This window comes from Periplaneta americana, chromosome 15 (genome assembly GCF_040183065.1).
Source record: "Periplaneta americana isolate PAMFEO1 chromosome 15, P.americana_PAMFEO1_priV1, whole genome shotgun sequence".
Taxonomy (NCBI): domain Eukaryota; kingdom Metazoa; phylum Arthropoda; class Insecta; order Blattodea; family Blattidae; genus Periplaneta; species Periplaneta americana.
In genome coordinates this window covers 12,024,285-12,050,757 of record NC_091131.1, presented here as the reverse complement: position 1 = coordinate 12,050,757, position 26,473 = coordinate 12,024,285, and the positions used below count along the sequence as shown (strand labels likewise).

General features: G+C 34.1%; 1 protein-coding gene across 1 annotated transcript; it reads left to right on the top strand.

Annotated features, from left to right (window-relative positions):
• The first annotated feature begins 1,131 nt into the window (after positions 1–1,131).
• On the top strand, positions 1,132–25,135 carry LOC138714641 (protein takeout-like). The gene is made up of 6 exons (XM_069846690.1): positions 1,132–1,245; positions 9,792–9,884; positions 11,718–11,868; positions 14,257–14,390; positions 21,403–21,555; positions 24,768–25,135. The coding sequence occupies exons 1-6, from the start codon at positions 1,158–1,160 to the stop codon at positions 24,917–24,919; spliced, it is 771 nt and encodes a 256-aa protein (XP_069702791.1). The 5' UTR covers positions 1,132–1,157; the 3' UTR covers positions 24,920–25,135.
• The last annotated feature ends 1,338 nt before the right edge of the window (positions 25,136–26,473 follow it).

Sequence of the window (26,473 nt, the reverse complement as noted above, 5' to 3'; positions counted from 1 at the left end):
TAAAGCAAGTTTTGTAGTTTTACTATGGAGAGGTTAGTTAAACATTGCAAAGTTTTGAAATGATAAACATCAACCTGACGAGTTTACTTTCTTGGTTTGAATTGTAAATTATTTAAAAATAGCGTATAAGAGGGCCTTAGACTAGAAATGTTTAGTTTAAATGTAGTTCTGTTTATAAGTATGCATAAGGATGTAATTATTTGACTTATTTGAACTGTTGTATCAGTGAAGCGAGGTGAGTCAGTGAAGTTATGGTTTTACAGTGCAGTGAACAGTTCCGATCAGTGATAATTTATAGCGTCAATGAAATGTGTTCTATAGTGTCAGTGAAATGCGTCATAGTGCCACTACAGGGAATGAGATGAGAGTAAAGTGAAAGACTATTGAAACTTATGTAGGACCTATACATAATTATGTAGGTTGTATTGTAAAATTAGGTATTTTATTTATGTTTTATTATTGTTGTGTTAAATTGTATTGTGTATAAAATTGTATATGTGTTGTAAAATTGTATTGTGTATTGTAAATTTTATTGTGTATTGCTTATCATTTTATTGTGTATTGTTTATATTGTGTATACCACTGCCACCGGGTGCTTGCCCACTTGCAGTGTAAATAAATACATACATCTATGACGTTACTACACAGTTCATCACTGTAACAAGAACGAATGTCTAACGCTCGGATTATACCGTTCGAGGATTTATCGCTCGTGACAATTTTACCCATCATGCATGTGCACTACCTATCGGATTATGCTATGAACTACTTGGCGCTCGAGGAAAACGTCCGATGCAGACCTCTGCTCCACACAATGCACTTCACTAGTCTCTTCTTTAGTTCTTTTTCCAGAGACCCACACAAGATGCTCCTTTCTGTATTGAAAGATTTCTTTGTCATTGCTATCCATGGCATTCGGATCTAGCCACAAGACGTGTAGTAATCCGCCGAGGACAACAGAAAGGTTGAGGTTGCATAATTCTGTTGCGTGTTGAACTTCATATTGTTTTAGCATTGAGGAAGACTGATTATATTGAAATTGAGACGAAGGAGGGCTAGATTTTTTGGACGGTTCCGAACAAGGACTCCCCGCCAAAGTATAAAAGACGGAATGCGTGAACTGCAGACACCAATAGTGATCCGATAGTCAAGGAGCCATGGGCAAGATTACGAGGAAGAATGTTGCCGGGGCACTTTTACTTGTCCTGTCGTTCGTTTTATGCTCCAGTGCCTCTAACAAACTACGTGAGTATAAACGCTTTATGACGGAAACGACTGAGGTTGTAATCGGCCTTATGAGGTGCCACTTAACTTCTTAAGGGGAGAGGACGGTATTTTTTTTTTAACTTTTTTCCTATTTGGAGTAAAATATTAATTTTTTGTATGCTCATACCTGTAGAAACTCAACCAAACATAAATATTTTGAAAAAAATATATATATATTAGGAGGCCCAGATTTGAAAAAATATACCCAATTCAGGATTTTATTAAAATCGATATATCTAAACCATTTTTAAAAGTAGATTCATCCCGTTTTTTGAAATGTACTTACAAAAGCATGCTTCACAAACTGTCTGAAACAGAATTGTGATATTAGTCCCTACGTTTGTAAAATAAACAATTAAAATTTAATAACAATTTTGTGAATTCCTTTCTTGCAAACAAACGGACGTATTTTTAAAATGAAATCAATTAACAAAATTCTGTTACAGAGAAAAGTTTCATAATAGTCTAAAGAATGTGTGTTTTAAATTTAATGCATGTATCTTTAATAGTTCAGAAATTATATCCATTTTTGTCTGACAATGTAGCAAAAAAATGAAGTTACCGTAAACCAATAAAAGGAAGCGAGTGATTTGAAAATCCATAGCGCAGGAAGTTTAAAAATGGCGTCTCAACATCAGATAAGGGACAAATACCCATGAAATGTTATGCAATGCATTCCACACATATATCAAAGAGCATTTTAAAGAAAAAAAAATCTGAAAATTCAATTTACCGGAAACACCAATAAAAGTGGTCGAGTGATTAATAATATGCTATGCATTCCACACATATCACAGAGCATTTTAAAGAATTTCTTTTAATTTACTCATTTTTCGCCAAAAAAACTCCATCCTCTCCCCTTAACAAGCACGTTCGATCAGCGCGTCTGGCCGCGAAACCAGGTGGCCCGGGTTCGAATCCCGGTCGGGGCAAGTTACCTGGCTGAGTTTTTTTTTCGGGGTTTTCGCTCAACCCAATACGAGCAAATGCTGGGTAACTTTCGGTGCTGGACCCCGGACTCATTTCACCGGCATTATCACCATTTCATTCAGACGCTAAATAACCTAGATGTTGATACAGCGTCGTAAAATAACCCAATAAAAAAACAAGCATGTTGTGCATCGTTTCCTCAGCAGCTGATGATAAAGTTAAATCATATTTAATTCGTTTGCATTTCACCAAACTAATACACGATTAAAATAAAGTCAGTTAACTTAATTCTAAATTAAGTCAACACGGCCTTCTGAATCATAGTAGAGTCGTAATTCCGAAGGTCATGTGCACTGCCAATGCAGGAATTGACCTTTGTAGTGAGCAGTGGTGGCTGAAGCCACTTTGAGTAGTGCCAGAACATTCAAGTCAGAAACGTTGAATAACGATAGTGTATCGTTTTATATCGTGAATATTTTACATTAATAATAATAATAATAATAATAATAATAATAATAATAATAATAATAGTAATAGTAATAATAATAATAATAATAATAATAATAATAATAATAATAATAATAATAATAATAAAGTAATAATAATAATAGACTTAGTAATAAATTAATATTTATTTATTTATTTATTTATTTATATAACAGGGCAAGGCCCCAATTACAATAGACAGTACAGATATTCGTTTAAAAAACATAGAATTGCATATACTATAACATGAAAAAAGAAATGAAACAGATACAAATCCAAGATACAAGTGTAAATACAAATTAAAATGGAAAATGAGAGAAAAAACAGACAAATAGATACTACCTAAATAAAAGACACAAATATAGATAGAAATGAAAAATACAAAATAAAATAAATGAAAAATAGTTAAGTATAGATATCATAGTCAAAAATGTAAAATGTAGCTATAGTTGGCAAATTACAGAGTAACAAATAGCAATATTATATAAAATCAACTACCTTCAGAATATTAATAAGAAAATGTTTGCATTCCATTTAAGAAATGCAGAAATCTAGATCCTATGTTTTACATATTGCATTGAAATTTGAACACACAATAAATATATAATAAATTCACGGAACTTTGAAGTCTTCTAAACTGTTCTATACTATTTTCCTATAATTTTCAGCAAAGAGTTCAATGACTTTCCACCTATAATTGGAGATCTTGCTACCACATGTGAACTAAATCCTTCACACCTTTCTTAGACCAATGTCAGATATAAACAGAAAGAACACGAGGAAAACAGAAGAAAGAATTTTTAATATCACATCAACAAATCTATTTTGTTTTATTGCATCTTGTCTTTCGGAAATTATCCTCGCCCGTCTTGGTAATAAATTATCATTTTCGTATATCGAGTCCACCTCTTTCCTCTCGCCATGATGGAAATTATTGTCGTTAATGCAGGATTAATAATTTAAATGACCAAATTTTGACCAATTAGGTTAAATTTTTCAATTTAATGAAAGCTTAAAGCCCAATTTGTGTTGGTGAAATGCATTGTTCCTTTAAGTGGCATTTAAAAAGACTAAGTAAAAATTTAAAGTTAAGTAAGTTTGGTAAAATCGGTCTCTTATACTTGCAGCCCAGCGCAATATCTGTGTAAATTCGCCAGGATTTTTATTGCACACTATAATGAGGGTAACTGAAACAATATGTTGTTATAGCTCACTCACACTCCAGTCTACGGGCAGTATCTCACTAAAGGGGCTCGGGAATTCACCCGGAAAAGTTTCCTCTTTTTTTTTGTATTTAGATTTATTATCTACATATTTATTTATTTTGTTTATTTATTTATTATTTTGCTAATGAGATTTATCCTTCGAAGAGGTGGAAAAATTCAAATATCTTGGAGCAACAGTAACAAATATAAATGACACTCGGGAGGAAATTAAACGCAGATTAAATATGGGAAATGCGTGTTATTATTCGGTTGAGAAGCTTTTATCATCCAGTCTGCTGTGCAAAAACCTGAAAGTTAGAATTTATAAAACAGTTATATTACCGGTTCTTCTGTATGGTTGTGAAACTTGGACTCTCACTCTGAGAGAGGAACATAGGTTAAGGGTGTTTGAGAATAAGGTGCTTAGGAAAATATTTGGGGCTAAGCGGGATGAAATTACAGGAGAATGGAGACAGTTACACAACGCAGAACTGCACGCATTTTATTCTTCACCTGACATAATTAGGAACATTAAATCAGACGTTTGAGATGGGCAGGGCATGTAGCACGTATGGGCGAATCCAGAAATGCATATAGAGTGTTAGTTGGGAGACCGGAGGGAAAAAGACCTTTAGGGAGGCCGAGACGTAGATGGGAGGATAATATTAAAATGGATTTGAGGGAGGTGGGATATGATGATAGAGATTGGATTAATCTTGCACAGGATAGGGACCGATGGCGGGCTTATGTGAGGGCGGCAATGAACCTTCCGGTTCCTTAAAAGCCATTTGTATGTATGTATGTATGTATGTATGTATGTATGTATGTATGTATGTATGTATGTATGTATGTATGTATGTATGTATGTATGTATGTATTATTTTGCTAATAAATGTAACATAAAATATAATATATACAGAAAAAGTTTAGCTCGCCCCTGAAAGAGTAGAACTCGTGTTCAGGGGCGGATTCCTGAATTGAAATTAATAATTAGACAATACAATTTGTCTTATGTCTGCTATGTAATTATAGTATATAAATTTAAATTTACAATTTTTCAATTTTTATAAAATCCATACATAACTTTTTAAATTTAATACTAGAACTATTAGAATTGACAAGATTAGGATATTTAAAAATAAATTTGTTATATATTCTTGGGCCTAAATTACTGCTATGACTAAATACTGTAACAGTGTTGCATTTTGGTTCAAACAATCTTAAAGAATTCATACCTTTTGTTTCATAAGTATGAGAGTACAATTCAAAATTATTTCGATTTTTATGTATGAATTTCATTAATACAATATAATAAATTTGTCTTACGTTAAGTACATTAAGGTCTAGAAACAAATTTTGAGATGGAAAATCAATAGGTTTATGAAGACATATTTTAATTATTTTCTTCAATGCGGATGTGAATTAAGTTTCCTAATCAAGAAAAGTACCGGCTGCCTCCGCGGTCTGTTGGTCAGCATGCTGGCTTCCAGATCCGGAGGTCCCGGGTTCGATTCCCGGGCTCGGCGCTCGGTGAATTTTTCTTGAAGAAGAAGAATTCCCTGGGTGTCTACTGGGTGTTCATTTCAAAGTGTGTCGTGACGTCACTGTTGTGAGTCAGCGATTTGAAGCGAGTTTCAGCTTTTATGTGACAGATGGCGGTCTGTAAAGTCTGTGTGCTACCATAACCTCTTTCGAACTGTGTTTTTCGCGGACAAGTCGTACGCAGGGTATTTGTTATCATCGATTGCGTACGGCAACATTCCACAACACAAATCAAAATGCTCCGTGTCCATGTTGACCGTCCAAGGTAATGTCAACAAATACGTAAGTAATCGTCTTAACCCTCTCCCCATATCCCGACAGTAAGAAAAAAAACTCACTTCAGTACGTGTTTCCAAACAGTTCACATTCTTGCCACTACTGGCGTTACCGTACGTATCGGTAAGTAATCTTCAGAATGAACGCCGTACTTGCTAGGCAACTTCTCTCGCATTTAGGTAATATGCCTTTGCGAAAGTGCAGGAAGATTGAATTCTCTAGGCTCATCGGATAGCCACATGACGACATACAGCGAGCCATGACACATTTTGAACTGAACACGCAGTAGAGTCTGGAAATTTGTATGATTGTGAGTGTGCCGGGTTAATATTAATTAACCAATCATCACAATATAAAAATACATCAGGACTGTCGCTGGGCAGGAACCTGAATACACGTTTCAGCGTCACATTGTTGACAAGTAACTCCATCTGTTAGCACAACCGAGTTACCAACAACGAAAAAAAAAAGTACCAAATTTCAGCATTCACGTCGGATATTAATGGAAGTTTGCATGTCAGTTCTTTCATGTAAACTTAAGTGGTTTACCAGCAGTGCCTCCCGACCGAAGAGGGATAATCAATATTTCCTTGCGTTAGAGGCTAAAAGAAGTTGAAGGAAATCGGGCCGGAGCACACAGTGATTAAAATAATAAGCTGTGCCAGAGGGAAGAAATTCGTACCAAAACTGTTGAGTTGTCTCAGCTTGGACTAGCACATTAAATAAAGCAAAAAAAAAAAGACGATCGTTCAAAAATGAACATTACCCTACCTTGCATTTGCATAAATTTGTTGTTGACTAGATAATTTAACTCAGAAGAAATCAAGAAAGCGATATCTGCCATGTATAAACAACATTCGTTTAATGCATAAAATTAATTTTTTGTTTTGCTTTGCAATATTAAAGCAACTGCGGGTCTTTTATTAAAAACCGGTTAGCCTTTTTATTTATTAGTTCTATTTTTGTAATTTTTTAATGTGTTTTACAATACTTCTTGCATAAAGTACTTAAGAAATAAATAACCAGATTTACACGTAGGCCTACTTTAATAGTCAATCTAGAAAACAGGTTTTTGTTAGTAGGCCTCTTATTGCACAACTCCTTTCAGTTGACCACTGCCACGTGTCTACAATACACAATAATAACCATAGCGTCCTGTGAATTCCATTGCTAAACTAAGGAAACTCATTAAAATCTTACAAAACATCAGACTTAAAAACCCGAGATCAATCAATCAATAAATCAATCACTCAAAGGACATTATAGAGCATGTCGACTTCATGTCTATTTCACAAAATGCTTCCAACTCTGTTCTGTCTTTTGCTAGTTCCTCCCGGTTGGTAATTCTCATTTCCATGCATTCCTTCTCAATTTCATCTTTCCATCTACTTCGAGGTCTTCCCAATGGCCTTGCGTTGTTAAAGGTGTATATATATATATATATATATATATATATATATACCTCCTCGCCCCTTTTCCGTGATCACTTGATCAAATCTCAGTCCCCTCGCGTATGTGGTACCTAAGACGTTACGTCCAATTTCGGCTTCCCCTTCAAAATTTTCTAGAGCTCCTTCAGTGGAGCAGCGTAACCCGGAGTGAGACTAGTGGCCAACAGGCTTGGGGCTCACATACTTCGTTTTGTACAGCCCCCAACCCCTTGCAAGGACGTGTTTTGCGTACCTTTTAAATTTGTCCTCCCAATTCTCTTTCGATTTTTCGATATATATATATTAGTCCACACCTGTGGAGTAACGGTCAGCGCGAAACCAGGTGGCCCGGGTTCGAATCCCGGTAGGGGCAAGTTACCTGGTTGAGGTTTTTTCCGGGGTTTTCCCTCAACCCAATACGAGCAAATGCTGGGTAACTTTCGGTGCTGGACCCCGGACTCATTCCACCGGCATTATCACCTTCATTTCATTCAGACGCTAAATAACCTAGATGTTGATACAGCGTCGTAAAATAAACCAATAAAATAAATGAAAATATATATATATGTGGAGTAACGGTTAGCGCGTCTGGCCGCGAAACCAGGTGGTCCGGGTTCGATTCCCGGTTGGGGCAAGTTACTTGGTTGAGGTTTTTTCCGGGGTTTTCCCTCAACCCAATACGAGGAAATGCTGGGTAACTTTCGGTGCTGGACTCCGGACTCATTTCACCGGCATTATCACCTTTGTCTCATTCAGATGCTAAATAACCTAAGATGTTGATAAAGCGTCGTAAAATAACATTATATATACATATATTCGTTTTGCACTGCTGTAGTCATCCACATGTATAACATGTTCTGTCCAATTTAATCTTCTGGTCCCTATTACATCTAAAATTGACAGTTGATTATAAAGTTTGTGAATATCATTACATTGTTTTCAAGTGGGTCAAAAATTGAAACATTTTCCTCAACACTTTCTTTTCAAACACCATTAATTTGTGTTTTTACTATTTAGTTAAGCTCCGTGTTTCCGATCCATATAATAGTACAGGTTAGATTAGTGTTTTGTACAAAATGATTTATTAATTTCTAGTTAAAAATGGGAAGATAATAATTTGTGAACAGCATAAAAAGTTTTGTTTGCATTATGTAGTCTGTTAAGTATTTCATGTTTTCTGTCATTAGAATTGTCTATCAAAACAACAAGATATTTGAACTGATTGACTGTTTCAAAAGTATAATTTTGGATTTTAAGACTATTTGGGATACTTTTTTTTCAGTGAATACCATATATTTTGTTATACTCTCGTTAATATTTAATTCAATGTTTGGTGCTTTTTCATGAATTCAATAAATAGCTGTCTTATGTCAAGCTCATTTCTTCCTATTAAATCATCAGCATATGCAAACATTTTATGTTGTCCACCCAAGTTATTCCAGCTGGTATTAAGTCTAAAGGCCCATTCACAATGACAATTAAACATAACCGTAACATAAACACAAGTTTGCGCCCAGGCTACCAAATGGGATCATTCACAATGATTCACATAAACACTGACATAAACATTACCGTAAGACGTTAACATGAAAGTTTGCAAACTCCAAACTTTCATGCTTATGCTTACGTGATTTGCAAACAGAACACAATCGTGGAGCGCTGAAGTATACGACAGAATATGAGGAAATGGCGTCGTTGTTATGTTTCCATGGTTACCAAGTATGTTTGCTGTTATGTTTATGTTCCCATCATGAATGATCTTGATTTTACCGTAACGTTTATATTCTTAAGTTAACGATTAAGTTATGTTTAATTTTCATTGTGAATGACCCTTAACTGTCGTATTATCTTCTCTAATGTTTTATTAAATAAGATTGGCGAGAGAGCGTCTTTACGAATTCTTCTGTATTCACTCTCAATTTTAATTTTATTTTTGTCTGTATTGAAATCCCCTCCGGAGCACGAGTCTTACTCATTCAGGAGTGGGCCAGTTTATCTTTCATTGTATTTGTTAACTTGTATTCATTTCAAACTTACTACCAATAAAATAAATAAATAATAAATAAATAAATAAATAAATAAATAAATAAATAAATAAATAAATAAATAAATAAATAAATAAATAAATAAATAAATAAATAAATAAATAAATTCCATTTGTTATTACTTTGCTTACGTATCTTCCATAGGCCTACATATCTTGCATAATCTGATTAATTCCAAAGATATTTCAAATTATACCATTATATTCCATAGACTTTCTCGATGTATTGAATCATATGCTTTAGCAAAGTCAATAAACAGATAATGATAATAAACCGAGATTACTTAAGAGAAACTTTAATACATGATTTTAAATTGATTATTACCATTGTTAAGAGCGACTTCCCGTCAACTGGTATGCAAATTTTCAACAGAATTTCAGGTTTCGAAACCGGATACTTCCCTTATTAGTATGTGTCTACCCATTCCTTCAATTATTACTCCATTATTTCTTCGTCTTGATCATCATGACCATCACCACCACTACCACTTCCACATTATTATGAATGTTATCTGTAATGAATTTGATAAACAACTGAAACTGTAAACAAGGTTAAGGTTGCTATGGTAACCTGGAATAAAAAGTCTCATACGCGTGTTATTTTCTTCGCAGCTCCCAAATTTCCTCAGTGCAAGCGCAGTGATTCTGACCTGAAAGATTGCCTCGCTCCTGCCATTCACAACGCCGTCAAGTTCATGAAAAACGGTGAGTACTGTTTGTATTTCCAGTAGAAGTAGAACTATGCATCTATTTTATTTTAATGCCAATTATAGGAATACATTACGTGAAAGGGAAATTTTGTTTAAATAATAAGACTACGAAGTAAGGTAAAATCATTACAAAGGGTTGTGAAATTAAATTTTGGTTCAAGACTTTCAATATTGAAGGTTGATTTTGATTAATTGTTGACTTCTTTTTTGTTATATACACAAATGTGAAAGCTAAGCTTTTGTCTATGATTACGTTAGTCAACAAAAAAAACTTTTTTTTCATATATTGCGATAAAAAGCTGTTTTTTTTAAGAAATAATAGCGCTGATTTTAGAACTCAACTATTACGTCGGGTTTAAAATATATAAGTACGTTAAAAATCTTATATAAGTACGTTTAAAATCTTAAGTAAATAGAAATTGACATAATATGAGCGGTTGTTGATAAAATATGTTAAATTATGATAAAATGGTATATTCACGTTTCATCTGTTAAGATTAATTCACAAGTGTAGTTTTATATTCATGCCATAATATTAAACCACATTTGAAGAGAACATAGGCTACGTGACTGCAACTTGTAACTTAAAAGTGTTTGTTGGCATGTGATTTTTCTCTTGTACTTCTGCTTTCCCCCCTTCACAAGAAACTAACAATAATCTCCAATCATTACACGATCCTTACAACCTTGGTACTTCTTCTCCGTCACAGAAATGTTTACTGAAACAATTTCCCTTGTTCATCACTAATATCACCAAAATTTTCCGGAAAAAAGTTGAATTGTGAATGAAGAAAAAGGATTATTGTAATCCCACGCGAACGTTCCTCAGCCAACGAACGAGCTCACTGAGGCTTAACTGACCAATGAGAATTCAGTTACACTGATAGCACTGTCTAGTATATATACAGTCACGAAGCTTGAGTTTATGAGGGTACTAGGAACAATAGACTGTGCAGTTACTATTTCGCATTGTCTGTAATGAGGCGATAGTAGCGATCCTAGTGATTAGCAACTATCTATGGATGCATATCTACTACGTATTGAGCTTCGTGACTGTATATACTACACTGTGCTGTTAGTTCAAAGCATGCTGCTCAGAATTAATTAGTGTTAGTTCTTCCTCCTACGTTCGTTTTATTAGTTTCGTCTCTGTTTCGATGTATCAGCAATCAGACGATTACGTCAGACTCGCAATTTCAACATGCAACAATAATAATTAATTACAATAGCCTAATCGCACAATTAATTATTATAAGTGAAAATGGTTTACAATAAAATGAAACATGTTCAAAATTATAAATAAATAACAATAAAAGAGTGCAAAAGAAAGTGTTGTTATGACCTCAAATGTTCATTTGTTCTTATTCCAAGGAGTCTTTTATTCCTGTCATCTCTGCTTTGATTCGACTGTTTTTCTGGATCTTAATATTATAACCTCATATGTTTAGTTGTTCATAATTACATTTGTTCGCATTGAGATTATCTTGCTGAATACAATTCGTGATAATAGGTATTCTCAGGTAATTTAATTTCGTTTTTTAAACTCATGGTTGTCATTAGATAATTATTTCTCGACTTCCGGTATCGAAATAATTATCATGGCAACAAACATTCGTTAACCTCAGTTATTAAATTACCGGAAAACTATCAGCATTCGTATTACGAAAGATAAAAATGTTGGCAACAATCCTGACGACGTCGAATTTGATGACGACGACAATGGTGTTGTTGAAGACATAACAATGATGACATGGTGCACCTAATTAGGCAATGACTTATTTATTCTGTCGCTGCCACATATTAATTAAAGTTTTTGTTCTGTTTGAAGGTATTCCGTCGTTGCAGATGCTGCCCATAGACCCGCTGTCGGTCAAGAAAATCAGCCTCGAGCAAGGAGCTGGCAAGCCTATCAATTTCAAGTTGATTATGACCGACACCACGATTAGAGGAATCACCGGCGGCATGACCACATCTGCCAAGTTGGTATCGGTTTCACCATCAGCAGGGTTGCCAGATTTAAATATGGGATTCATTTGAGTTAATTAATGATTACTAGGGACCAGTAAAAAGTGAGGTTATTTTTTTGGCTAAACGTGATGTTAAATTTGTTAAAAGTGAGGTTATTTTTTTAAGAAAGTGGTGTTATTTTAATAATAATTTATTTACAAATATAGTAATATACAGGGTGAATCATAAGTAATGTCACTAATTCTAATATTCTATAAGATGATTAAAAGAAAATAGTTCAATACAATTTCGCTTGTCTTTTACTTCCTTTTGGAGATAAAAAAAAATTATATGAAACATTTCAGAGCGTGTTTTGCGAAAGCCACTGGTTTAATTACCAATAAATTGTATATGAATTCACCTTTTAAGGGTATATGTACGTGACCGACCACAATTATTATCAGGAAATGCAGGCTCTAAATTTCTAAAATTTTATAAGGAAATGAACTCACAATAGGACAAAAATTACAAGGTACCACAACAAGACTTATTAGAATTTAAATATCTGATAAAAGTATTAAAAAGATTACTAATAATATTTTTAAGAATTCACTTTTTACTTTAAACTAAATTTTCCAAAATTTGCACACATTATTTCATAACTCCACAACCATTAGAGATAAAATTCTGAAATTTTGTACACTGATTTAACACGAATTTATCCGAAAGGTAGACTACAATAATGCCCATTTCTTTGAAAATAGAAAAATTAGGTCACAAAAGATTATGTAATTTTAATATATTTTCTATAGCACAAATAAAAAATTAATTGTATTAAAATAAATAACTCTACATGTCTGAGAGTAGTCTACTTTTCAGAAATAAGTGTTTATTACACGCAGGAAAAATATTAAAGATGTCAGAGAGAGACCATAAAAATGTTATGGTTACCAAATGATGTAACTGCAGAATTTTTTTTTTACGCAGATAAAATTGGTTTGAAAAATATTATTAGTAATCTTTTTATACTTTTATCAGATATTTAAGTTCTGATAAGTCTTGTTGTGGCACCTTGTAATTTTTGTCCAATTGTGAGTTCATTTCCTTATAAAATTTTATAAATTTTGAGCCTACATTTTCTGATAATATTTGTGGTCGTTCACGTACATATACCATTAAAAATTCTTAATCACATTTTCTAAAGCGCACTACGTTCAGACTAGTACTAACAACATGTCTGGTCGAGTTTTCTCACGTGTTACTATCGGTCAGCACAGCCAATTTCTACTTTACTGGGGGCGGGGTAATTTGGGTATAGTGAGGGTAATTTGGGTATAAGTTACAATTTACTGAATAAAACTTTACCTAATCTTCAAACAATGTTAATTTAATATATATTTGCTATTTCACAATTATCTATCATGAAGTGTTACAAATCTGTATTTATCATACTGACACTGCCTGGTAAAAAAAAACTGTTTTTATCAGTGTGTGATATGACACATCATATACAAAGCAGTATTGCTGGAGAACCAGCTGTGATACAGATATCAAATTCATGCAGTCTACATGACACATGTTTAGAACAGTTTTTAATAAATGTAGTAATACGTCATTAATAGTTCGTTAGTTAATTATAATTTACATATAAACGTGGGGATAATTATAGGTCAATAAATAATTAAGCTATTTTCGTTTCAGATTATGCCAAGTACTCAAATGATGGATTAGTGAAAGTAAAATAAATATCCGAAGTGTTTTCTGTCCCTGATTTTAATGGGAGATATTTTAAGTTTACAAAATAAGCCTTATCAAGAACTTAAGTGTTGGCTGAAATTTTTCCGTCTTGTTAGGTCAAATTAAAATTTTTAAATGCCTACCCAACCTCTGCATTCTATTCTAGGATACTTACACTAATCTATGGTTGGGATAATTTGATTTTATAAGGACTTAAAAGCATATTTTATTTCAATATACACATTATACACAAATTTCCCCATCAATGGGCTAAATTGGGTATAGTTAAACTTAGAGTTATTATTACGATGACAAGAGGCCAACATACTTGGAAATGCAATATCATCATTAAAGAAAGTCACAGTGATAACATAAAAGCTGACGAAACTTTTATCATGGTAACAGGCTATGGGTCTTTAAACTTAAAAAGGGCTCTTTTATGCCCAAATTAGCTTAACCTACCCTAAAAAAAAGAGTTTGCAGTTGGTTTTGGCTCTAACGAAGAATAGTACTGCACGTAATACGGGACAAACTGGCGTCGCGGCAAACTCTTCGGGACACAAGGACAAAAACGAAAAATAGAGAAGTATCACGTATACACAGGACATCTGGCAACCCTGCTATCAGTCATATCTCACCACTGCTCCCATTTCATTAGTATATATGAAAACTGTGTGTTGCAGGAGTGATATCAAGAACCGCCAGATAGAGTTCGAGGTGCAGAGTCCCGTGTTCGACATGGAAGGCACGTACGAGCTGGACGGGAAGTTCTCCCTGCTGCCTCTCAAGGGCAACGGGAAGTTCAAGATGGCTCTGCGTGAGTACAGTACCTCCCTACACTAGGGCTATCAGACGGGAATCCTTGTCTGGCAAGTAGCGGTGGTAATAGTAGTAACAGCAACGGGCAGTTGCTTGGCTTGGCTCTTCTAGGGCTGTATATCTGGGACGGGTCCGTACATTTTGGGCACTCTTTGGCCCATTGTGCGTTCTATATAGGGTGTGAAAAGGAACATACTACACATCTTGATTACAAAACTTTTAACAATGTATCACTTCGGAATATGCATTATATGACTTTCTTGTGTTAAATTCTATCGTACTACATGTTTCGACCTATTATGGGTCATCCTCAGAACTGGTCGTTGTTGGTCTTGGCGCCTCTTGTTTTGTTTCTTGTGAGGGTGTGTTCGTGTGGTGTAATGTAGAGTCAAGGAGTGTATGTGTTCTGAAATTGAGTTGTGTGTTGAGAATTTCATTGGGGTGTGTTTTTGTGTGTCTGTATATTTCACATTGTTCTAGTGTGTTCAGTTTCTGGCTTTTTGGTTGGATGTGTAATATTTCCATGTCTGTGTCGATGTCTCTGTAGGTGTGGTTAGCATTTGTGATGTGTTCTGCATATGTGGAGGTGTTTTGTAATTTTGTTATGGTTGTGATGTGTTCTTTGTAACGTGTTTGAAATGATCTGCCTGTCTGTCCTATGTAGAAGTTGTTGCAGGTGTTACATTTGAGTTTGTATACATACGCCTGTGTGGTTGTATTTGTTTGTTTGTGTTGTTTGTGTGCTGGGATGTTTTTGTAGAGTGTTATTTGTTCTGTATGTGATGTTGTAATTTAATTTCTTGAATGAGGTTGCAATTTTGTGTGTACAACACAAAAACAAGAACACAAAAAATACATCACACTAACATACGAAAACAAAAGTAGACACAAAATTTCAACCTCATTCAAGAAATTAAATTACAACATCACATACAGAACAACTAACACTCTACAAAAACATCCCAGCACACAAACAACACAAAAAAAAAACAAATACAACCACACAGGCGTATGTATACAAACTCAAATGTAACACCTGCAACAACTTCTACATAGGACAGACAGGCAGATCATTTCAAACACGTTACAAAGAACACATCACAGCCATAACAAAATTACAAAACACCTCCACATATGCAGAACACATCACAAATGCTAACCACACCTACAGAGACATCAACACAGACATGGAAATACTGCACATCCAACCCAAAAGCCAGAAACTCAACACACTAGAACAATGTGAAATATACAGACACACAAAAACACACCCCAATGAAATTCTCAACACACAACTCAATTTCAGAACACATACACTCTTTGACTCTACATTACACCACACGAACACACCCTCACAGGAAACAAAACAAGAGGCGCCAAGACCAACAACGACCAGTTCTGAGGATGGCCCATAAAAGGTCGAAACATGGAAACCAGGTACGATAGAATTTAACATAAGAATACATATTCCGAACATATTACATTAATTCACAGTAGCAATAAATTAATTTAATGGGAACAAGTTATCTCAAATAAGTGTTTTATACGTCCATTACTTAATGAATGCCCAGGTAAGTTACTAATCAATTTGAATACAATAGAAATGTAAATATAATTACTTAGAACTATAATTTTATAAACTATAACAAGGAAAATGAGAAGATGTAAGGTAAGGCTCAAGAGGTAAGGAAAGCCAGCAAAGCAGTCATCCTTCAACAGACTGTTTGCAACTCAAGTGACATTCCAAGGATGTGGGAGAGGGCTGGAACTGTTGTGGCATCCACCAGATTTGGCTGCATCAGATTATTTTGTGCTTCCAAACCTGAAACAGGAATTAAAAGGAAGGAAATTCGAGAGCGAAAATGATGTGATCTAAACATTAAGAGTGCTATGCATAGACATTTCGCTAGCCCGCGCTACTAAACTAGCCCCGGCTATCGACTGATTACTTGTACAGAATTCATATCATATAATATATCATATCATATCATATCATATATCATATCATATCATATTATATCTTATCTTATCATATCATATCATATCATATCATATCATATCATATCATATCATATCATATCATATCATATCATATCATATCATATCATATCATATCATATCATATCATATATCATATCATATTATATCTTATCTTATCTTATCATATCATATCATATCATATCATATCATATCATATCATATCATATCATATCATATCATATATCATATCATATATCATATCATATCATATTATATCTTATCTTATCATATCATATCATATCATATCATATCATATATCATATCATATCATATTATATCTTATCATATCATATCATATCATATCATATCATATCATATCATATCATATCATATCATATCATATCATATATCATATATCATATCATATCATATTATATCTTATCTTATCATATCATATCATATCATATCATATCATATCATATCATATCATATCATATCATATCATATCATATCATATCATATCATATCATACCATATCATATGTATGTATGTATTTATTTACACTGCAAGTGGGCAAGCACCCAGTGGCAGTGGTATATACAATATTAACAATACACAATAAAATTATAACCAATACACAATAAAATTTACAATACACAATACAATTTTACAACACATATACAATTTTACACACAATACAATAATAATACACAATACAATTTAACACAATAATAATAAAACATAAAATAAAATACCTAATTTTACAATACAACCTACATAATTATCTATAGGTCCTACATAAGTTTCAATAGTCTTTCACTTTACTCTCATCTCATTCCCTGTAGTGGCACTATGACGCATTTCACTGACACTTTAGCACACATTTCACTGACACTCTGTAACACATTTCACTGACGCTATAAATTATCACTGATCGGAACTGTTCACTGCACTGTAAAACCATAACTTCACTGACTCACCTCGCTTCACTGATACAACAGTTCAAATAAGTCAAATAATTACATCCTTATGCATACTTATAAACAGTATCATATCATATCATATCATATCATATCATATCATATCATATCATATCATATCATATCATATGATATCATATCATATCATATCATATCATATCATATCATATCATATATCATATCATATATCGTATCATATCGTATCATATCATATCATATCATATCATATCATATCATATCATATCATATCATAACATATCATATCATATCATATCTCTAACACTGGTTTATGAATACGAAAAACGTTAGTTCGCTGATCATCCACCGGAAGCCCGCGCTAAGAATGTCTATGAATACGGCCCTTTATGACTCAATTCAGCAAAAAATCTTAATCCTATTTGAAACCGATGATGATTTTTTTTATCGTATCAATAAATGAATCAAGCTAAAAGGGAATCATGTTGAAAACAAACAGATACCATTAAATGTCAAGCTAGGGAACGCCGCGGCTATGATATCACGACTTAACATCACAACTACACACTACGCTGTCACAACATTAAAGAAGACACTTTTCTTCATTAAACAGTATTTATTAACTTTGTCACTAGCAATCATAACAAATTAATAATGAATATCAAACACAAATTTTGAGTTTGCGTGGATTCACAGACAGCCATCATGTTTTCTTCAGCGCGACTTGCAAAATCTTCCGATAGGGTCGCCGACGACAAAATAACAGTGCTGGCAACATCTGAATGATGTTAAAATGATATGTTTTATTTAACGACGCTCGCAACTGCAGAGGTTATATCAGCGTCGCCGGATGTGCCGGAATTTTGTCCCGCAGGAGTTCTTTTACATGCAATTAAATCTACTGACATGAGCCTGTCGCATTTAAGCACACTTAAATGCCATCGACCTGGCCCGGGATCGAACCCGAAACCTTGGGCATAGAAGGCCAGCGCTATACCAACTCGCCAACCAGGTCAACACATCTGAATGGTGCTTTCGTGACATGCATACGTTGGTTGAAAAATTGACGTCACAGAGGGCAAGACGGATTAGAATCTGACTCATTTTGCGAAATTGTGATAAAAAGGAAGACGCTTATTTGGTGTGACTAGGTCGGTGGGATTATACCAACCACAGCTATCACACAGATTTTCAACTGTGCTCTTTCATGTTTCAGGTTAACCGAGTGGTTTTTAAAAAGTTATAGAGTGGAGTAACAATACTTTTCATTCACCCAGGTATCAATCAAATCTTGCCGTTTCTCGGAGGTGGGGTAAAATGTATGAATTCATAATATTTTTATTTATAATAATAATAATAATAATAATAATAATAATAATAATAATAATAATAATAATAATGATTTATTTTAGCTGGCAGAGTTAAGGCCGTAAGGCCTTCTCTTCCACTCAACCAGCAAAAAGTGTATATACATATGCATGAACTTACAAAGAATCCAACAATTTGATTTAGATGAGAGTTACATGTATACAAAAGTTATTTACAAATTAAACAACAAAATACTATGAACTATTAATTAAACACTGAAATAAACTGTGTAGCAGAATTAAACTAAAATACATAGAATGTTAATATATTTCAAATAATATTAGATAATAGAAAGAAATTATTACGAGACAATTAAAATACAGCACAATCAGGATGATGTCTAAAGAAAAAAGTAACAATGTAGTCAGTGATAGTTTAAGTCAGTATGATTGGAGTGAAATGCTAATAAGGTTATCTTTTAAGCTGTTCTTAAAGGTGTTTGTTGTCTTGCAGCCCCTAATACTTTGTGACAAGGAATTCCATTGACGCGAGGTGGATATTGTAAAAGATGATGAATAACAAGATGTTCTATGAAGAGGTATACTTAGCGTGCCACAGATAAGTGATCTGGTATTTACGTCGTGGTTAGAGTATAGATAAGAGAAACGAGACGAAAGGTAATTAAAGGGTTAGGTACAGCTTAAGACTACAAAATAATCGATTTTTCAAAATGTTTTTTATTTAATGCACAAATTACTCTAGTATATTTTACTGAAAAAATATGTCATTCTCAGCAATAGTTTTTTAGTTATTATTTAAAACATAGGATGCTGCAACCTCAGTCCCTCCTGACAGTGGATAGCGCTACGCCCACTCCAATAAATGTTAATTTTAGACAATATTTCTCATACCAGCTGATGAGCAAGAGTTTGGAGATTTAATTTCTCATGCCGGGAGCCATCTCAGTTTGTAAACACAAGAACGTGATCTTTGGTTTCAAGAAATTATAGTCTACATAAAAATGTTTAACACTCTTTTCCGTTAAATTACGATTGTGCGAGATCGTGCGTATTTGCTTGGTTTCCGCACAAAGCCAATCCGCGGAAAGTCTAAAATTCCACATTCAGTATTCCCAACCTAACACACATAACAATTTCCCTCTTCTTACCGCTTAAGTGACATATTGATTTTACTGCTTTAGGCTTTTAACATATTATTTTTAGAGACGTTCAATATAGTAATAATTATAAATTGGAAACTTACCACTGCAATTTCACCTAAATTGCACTGTTAATTTTTGTTTTTAAATATTTGAAAAAATTAAGTAAACTCTAAAACTCCACTAAAGTTACTGCATTCGTGATGCAAGTAACATTAAGGAATTAGATGTCAAAGATATTTTCCATTTCTAAACATCTCCTTGACCGGCAAAATTAAACTTGCCGATGTTATTACTGCAATATGTTATACAAATAATATTGTTAAAATATTAAAATGAAAAATAAATCATTACATAACCTTACCGTTTGGTTTAAGTTCGCATTTATAGACTGGGGGGGAAAAAAAGACAGACGTATATCACGGCCTGCTGGAGTATAGTAAACACAGAAAACATTTTAAAGCAACAATGTTGAAGATAGATATTTTTGTTTTACAAATTTGCCGTCATTGAACAGGAACCAAGATGGAGATTTCATTGCAACTAATTTTAAATTCCTCTTTCAGGTATGTAATAAACGATCTTCGCACAAAATAATGTACGATACACGAGCGGTATGTTTTCTTTCAACTCTCGGAAATTAAAAAAGCTCAACTACGTTTCGCTTTTTCAAACTTTTCCTCCAACATGAAAACTTCAACATACCGCTCTTGCAACGCATATTGCTATTTCAAGAATCGTTTCCCTGATAACTCAAAAACTATCCAACCTTCTGTGATGAAATTTTTTGTGTGTATCTATGCATGTCACAGTTATTAAGTGATGCAAAATCACTTCTCTATCTATCATTTAAAAAATAGCCAAATATCGGCATATTGCTTAAACACAAAATAAAAAAATATATTATTTATTAAGGAATGCAGTTGAGAGAGCATGAAATTGTAAACATTAGTTTCAGCAATAAAATAAAAGAGAGAGGAAATGAAAAATTTGAAAACTGTATGGAATATGAGGGAAACGCCTCATTACTGCACAGTGAACTGCCAACAATTTGGATTTTGAAAAAAATGTAATGTAAATATGTTTTTATTGTGAATTTTTTTTTCGTATAGCAGAAAGACAGTATTTTACACGTACCAATTTTCATTATTATACAAGTTACAGTAATGGGACAAAAAAGATGTTGAATATTCCCAAAATTTTACTGCTGTAAGAGTAGGCCTACCTAACCCCTTAATAAAAAATCAGTCATTTCGTAAAATCCCTGTAGAATTAGTATAAACAGGCCCGTATTTATGCATGTGTTACAAGGGCCCTTAGACAGGGCGGCAAATTCGTAGAAGCGAAAGAATTTTCAGAAAACAAAAAATCGAGCTGAGAATAAATGTTCGTAATCTTCGTACTTCGTAGATGACTGCTTTAAAAGTAGCATATTATGTTAAATTGTTGTTACATGCCACTTTTTACAGTTTGAACGCTAAATATCTAGGATTTACATTAGTTTGTTGTGCAAAATTTTTTGGACCCTGCGGGGCTGAGTATAAGGTAACAGAATCAGTGGTAACAGTACCTGCAAGAATATTAACATCTCGGACGTATGATTACAGATTCGTACACGACCAACTTCAAGCTAAAAGCAGACGCCATCACCAAGAACGGTGACGTGTACTGGGACGTGAAGTCTTTTGATCTTGTGATCTCGAACCCAAAGAACCTCACTGTGCACTTCGACAACATGTTCAACGGCAACAAGGTCCTAGGTAAGCAGTAATATGATGAAAAAATGCTTAAATATTTCTAATACTTCCTCATTTATGATCTAAAAAGGTGACACTCTGCCAATTGACGTGGCCATTTAAACATAGACAAAACTTGTCATTTCCCGAAACTTTCGTACTTCGTACTTAGTATTTCCTTATAATTTCCGCATTTTAAAGATAAATTCATGAAGTTTTGCAAACAAGTGTATTCCATACTGGAGAATAAACCTTGCTTTAGCAAAGTTTTTTTATTAATATTTCTTTAAGTAAAAATAATTACATTTTACTATTTACGACAAAAAAATTGAAAAAAAAATTATATATTCGCTTGATAATATCAGGATTTATTAACACTCTCATTATGAATAAAACACAGGAGAAGGCATAAAAATATTAAAAATTGCACAAGATATCAGTTAAACCAATTTTTTCTACACAAATTGTACTCCAATTTGAAAATATAATTACCCTTAACAATAGAAGTATTTTGGATCCTAAAAATTTGTATTAATCTAGAAGTTTTCTCTAATCACTATACCACATTCGAGCGCAAAATTAATTCAGATACAGTAATAGAAATTAAATTTTGAATTTGACTAAATTTATACTAGCGGAAGGTGTACATATTCCCATAAGTTTTTTTCAACAGTAATCTCACTAGAGATTTTGATTTATCTAGAGAAATTCGAAACTCGAGTAAGATTTAATTGACTATTATACGATTAGGAGAAAGTATATAAGGATTAGAAGGAACAAAGTAGGCCCACTCTAATGCAATAAAATATTAATAGACTTAATAAAATATTAAACTGTCTTCAAATGTATTGTTGTACCGTCTCATCAATACAAAATTCCGCTAGATGGCTTTAGTGTGTTATGATAAGCTTTTCTCTTGTTATCAGTTGTGCCAACTACATAATCTTCACCGAACTCTATGGATGATAACTAGTCAAGAAGGCTTTGTTGATTCAGTTTCATTTTTATTAAAACAGATGCATTCCACTTCAATTATCAATATAGAGCGAGAATATCATCGAAATGATAGCCGTCCAAATCTTGGATTTAAAATATCGGCATCCTAATCAATTCAAATGAACAAAAAAGAAAATGTAAATTAATGTTAAACTTATACATAATGAAATTTTAAAAAAGAATATTCTGCGACAAGATTTGGTAGCTATCAAAACAATAAAAATTTATTGAAAATAATAATATACATAAATAGAGATGGTGATTGATGATGTTTAATGAAGATTTTAAAATGGTTGATGCAATTGTCTGAAGAGTCATATCAGGAACCTTTAATTTTCTGAGGATCTCCAATGTAAATTTGGGAATTGTTCCTTGCGCACCAAACATAAGTCCAATGACATTCCAATCTTGAATATTATATTTATGACTGAGATCATCACAGCGTGGAAGGTAAATAGCGCGTTTCTCTTCATGTACCTGCTTTGGTTGATCTTCATTAATTTCGAACCTCACAGTGGGGTCAAGAATGAGACAATTTTTTTCTCTCGGTCAATTATTATGATGTCAGCACGCCGTGTAGATCCTTCCATTGAACTTCCTCATATACTTCGTATTCACCATGTTCCCTTAATCTGTTAGCAATTATTGAGCGGACTGTGTTATGTCTGTCAATTCGCAGTAATTCGCCCTGAGGGCAGAAACCTAGCACGTGGGGCAACGTTTCAAGCTCATTTCATCTCCTGCAATGGGTACTGCTAAGGCTTCTACCGGGGAGAGATCTAACTGCGATGACATTGGTGCTCATTTTAATGGCCTCGGTCCACTGGCCACAAGATGGACCTTTCTTATTGCTAATCCAGGTGTTACCTTTTTTTTCCAGTGAGAGTAGAATGTAATTTCCTTTAACTTTCCCAGGTAATACGATCTGATACGTCACTATCCGTAATCTCATAAAACAGAAGCTATAACATAACCAAAATAATATAAACAAGATAAATGATAGAAAAGTTTTAATTTAGGATGATCAAATAAACATGAATCATTTTAAAAGGTGCAATTATTGAAAGTACAATGTTGGCAAACAAAGAAACAAATGCTAGGGAGGTAATACAAATTGTAGGATAAGCAGCCATTGTTGTTCCGTACCCTTTTATCAGTGGCGTAGCATGAAATTTTGAGCAGGGGAAGCTAACTCAAGTTGTCTTTCATGCAATATGAGAAAACGTATTACAAAAATATAGTCTTAAAATAAATAGTAGTCAATTTCAAGTCAGCAGTCGAAGATTGGTTGGAACATCGTAAGTAACACCAATAAGGCATGACCTCAAATGATACGTAGTAAAATATGATTTCACGGTTTACACATATCTCTTAACAAATAGATTCGTGTACGTATAACATTAGCTCACTCCCTGTCATACTTAGAGAAATCACAATATTAGTATCATTACGTAAGTATGCGTCTGTCTTTTGGTTGTGTCCTTCATTGACAGCAAGGGAGTCGGTCATTTGTTTTTTAAATCACACTTTTGTTCGTAAGTCAGTCTTGATAATAGAATTGTCCTAAAAAATTCAAGTAAACTAGTGTCAAGAACTGTTATTTCGCTCATTATTTATTATATCAGCCACAGTGCACACTAACACTTCAACTGAACACAACTGACGAAAAGGGATAACTCGGAAACTACTTATTTTAAATGTTAAAGCTAGCTTCTTTGCGAGACTTACGACTAGGGCAGTTTTGTTAGAAAGGGATGGAAAATCGGCGGGGTGGATTACATAGAAGAAACCAGTCTGCTTGGAAGGTGGTGTGTGCAGGCTTCTTGTTTACTGCTGCATCACAAATCATCCTGAGCTGCCGCATCACAATATTTAACGCGTAAATATAAATTCTATCAAAATTAATAAATAATTTTCTCCATAAACTGCAGGTTTATTATGAAATTATTATTAACTGGGAAAGCTGAGCTTTTTAGCTTACATTGACGCTACGCCACTGCTTATTGGTCAAAAGTAGTATAACGTAGTAAAAGTGTAATAATCTCCAAAAGACACTCGAATAATGAAATTCAACGTTAAAACAAAAAAGAAGGAAATCCTGATGAAAGAGACCTACGCGTAGCTCCAACACACTGTAGGTCTAGGCCTGTATAACCATATGAGAAGATCTCTCACATCGCGTTTAATATGTCAAAGTCTTACAAGTGGGTAATTGAATATTGTTTTTCTTTGTTTTCCAGGAGATTCTACAAACAAGGCTCTCAACGACAACTGGGAAGGCTTCTGGGAAGAACTGAGACCCTCCATGCAGGAAACTTTCGGAAAAATATTTCTTGAGATTATTAAAGTATTGTTCTCGAAAGTTCCAGAAAAGAACTTATTTTTAGACTGAAAACTCGCATCTTATTTATAATGTATTATATTCCACCGATAAGAAAACATTTCATGACTCATGGTTTATTTAAGACAGCGCCACCACTGCAATGGGAATGTCTTAGGTTTTCATTTCAGTCTGAGCTGAATTCTTGAGCTTCAGATACGCAACACATTATCTAACATTTATTTAATACGTTGTAAATAAATGAAAAATAAATTCGTTTTATTTAAATATTCTGTTGATTTATTTAACAACGTTTTCCGTTACTGGTGTGTTTAGCAGAAAGAAATGAGACAATAAATCAATGAACGGAAAAGAATGGAACAACTGGGTAATGCGGAATAGCCTCTATAACTTAGGCTTACAAGCAAACGTTCTGACGGAGGCAGATAAAAAAGTTAAATGTTTTTCTTCCACCATTTTAATAATGTCAAAAGAAGTGTCCACACCTGTGGAGTAACGGTCAGTGCGTATGGCAGCGAAACCAGGTGGCCCGGGTTCGAATCCCGGTCGGGGAAAGTTACCTGGTTGAGGTTTTTTTCCGGAGTTTTCCCTCAACCCAATACGAGCAAATGCTGGGTAACTTTCGGTGCTGGACCCCGGACTCATTTCACCGGCATTATCACCTTCATTTCATTCAGACGCTAAATAACCTAGATGTTGATACAGCGTCGTAAAATAACCCAATAAAATAAAATAAAATCAAAAGAAGTGCTTATACAAATTTTGGTCACTCGACCGCAATTACGAGGGCTGTAAAAAATAATTTCGCCAGGAGTCGTTAACAGAAAGAAAACACAATTTCATTGGATAAATTTATTGGAACAGACACAGCAATTGATGAGTTATTTTTCAACATATTTTCCATCGGAATTGAGACATTTCTCATATCATGGGATCGACAGAGAGAGGTGCAAACGCAGTCAAACGCTGGTTCCGATCTGAGGCGGCTGACTTCTGCGACACAAAAATTGATTCCATGATATGACAAATGTCTCAGTTCTAGTGGGGGATATGTTTAGAAATAGCGCAACAATTGCTGTATCCGTTCCAATAAATTTATGCAATGAAATTGTGTTTTTTTTCTACAAACGGCCCCAGGGAAAATCACTTTCTGGACGGCCTTGTAATTGCGGTCGAGTGGCCAAAATTTGTATAAGCACTCCTTTTGACATTATTAACATGGTGGAAGAAAAAAAAATAACTTTTTTATCTGCCCCCATCAGAACGTTTGCTTGTTAATGTTTTTTCGAAAGACGAGACATGACAGTTATGCGGCATTGCTTGGAACTACAGCGCTATGTTGCCAAGATTGGTGACGACGCAATCAGCTGATGCGAGCTACCAGCTGATGTTAGAAATGTTATGTTTTATTTAACGACGCTCGCAACTGCAGAGGTTATATCAGCGTCGCCGGATGTGCCGGAATTTTGTCCCGCAGGAGTTCTTTTACATGCCAGTAAATCTACTGACATGAGCATGTCGCATTTAAGCACACTTAAATGCCATCGACCTGGCCCGGGATCGAACCCGCAACCTTGGGCATAGAAGGCCAGCGCTATACCAACT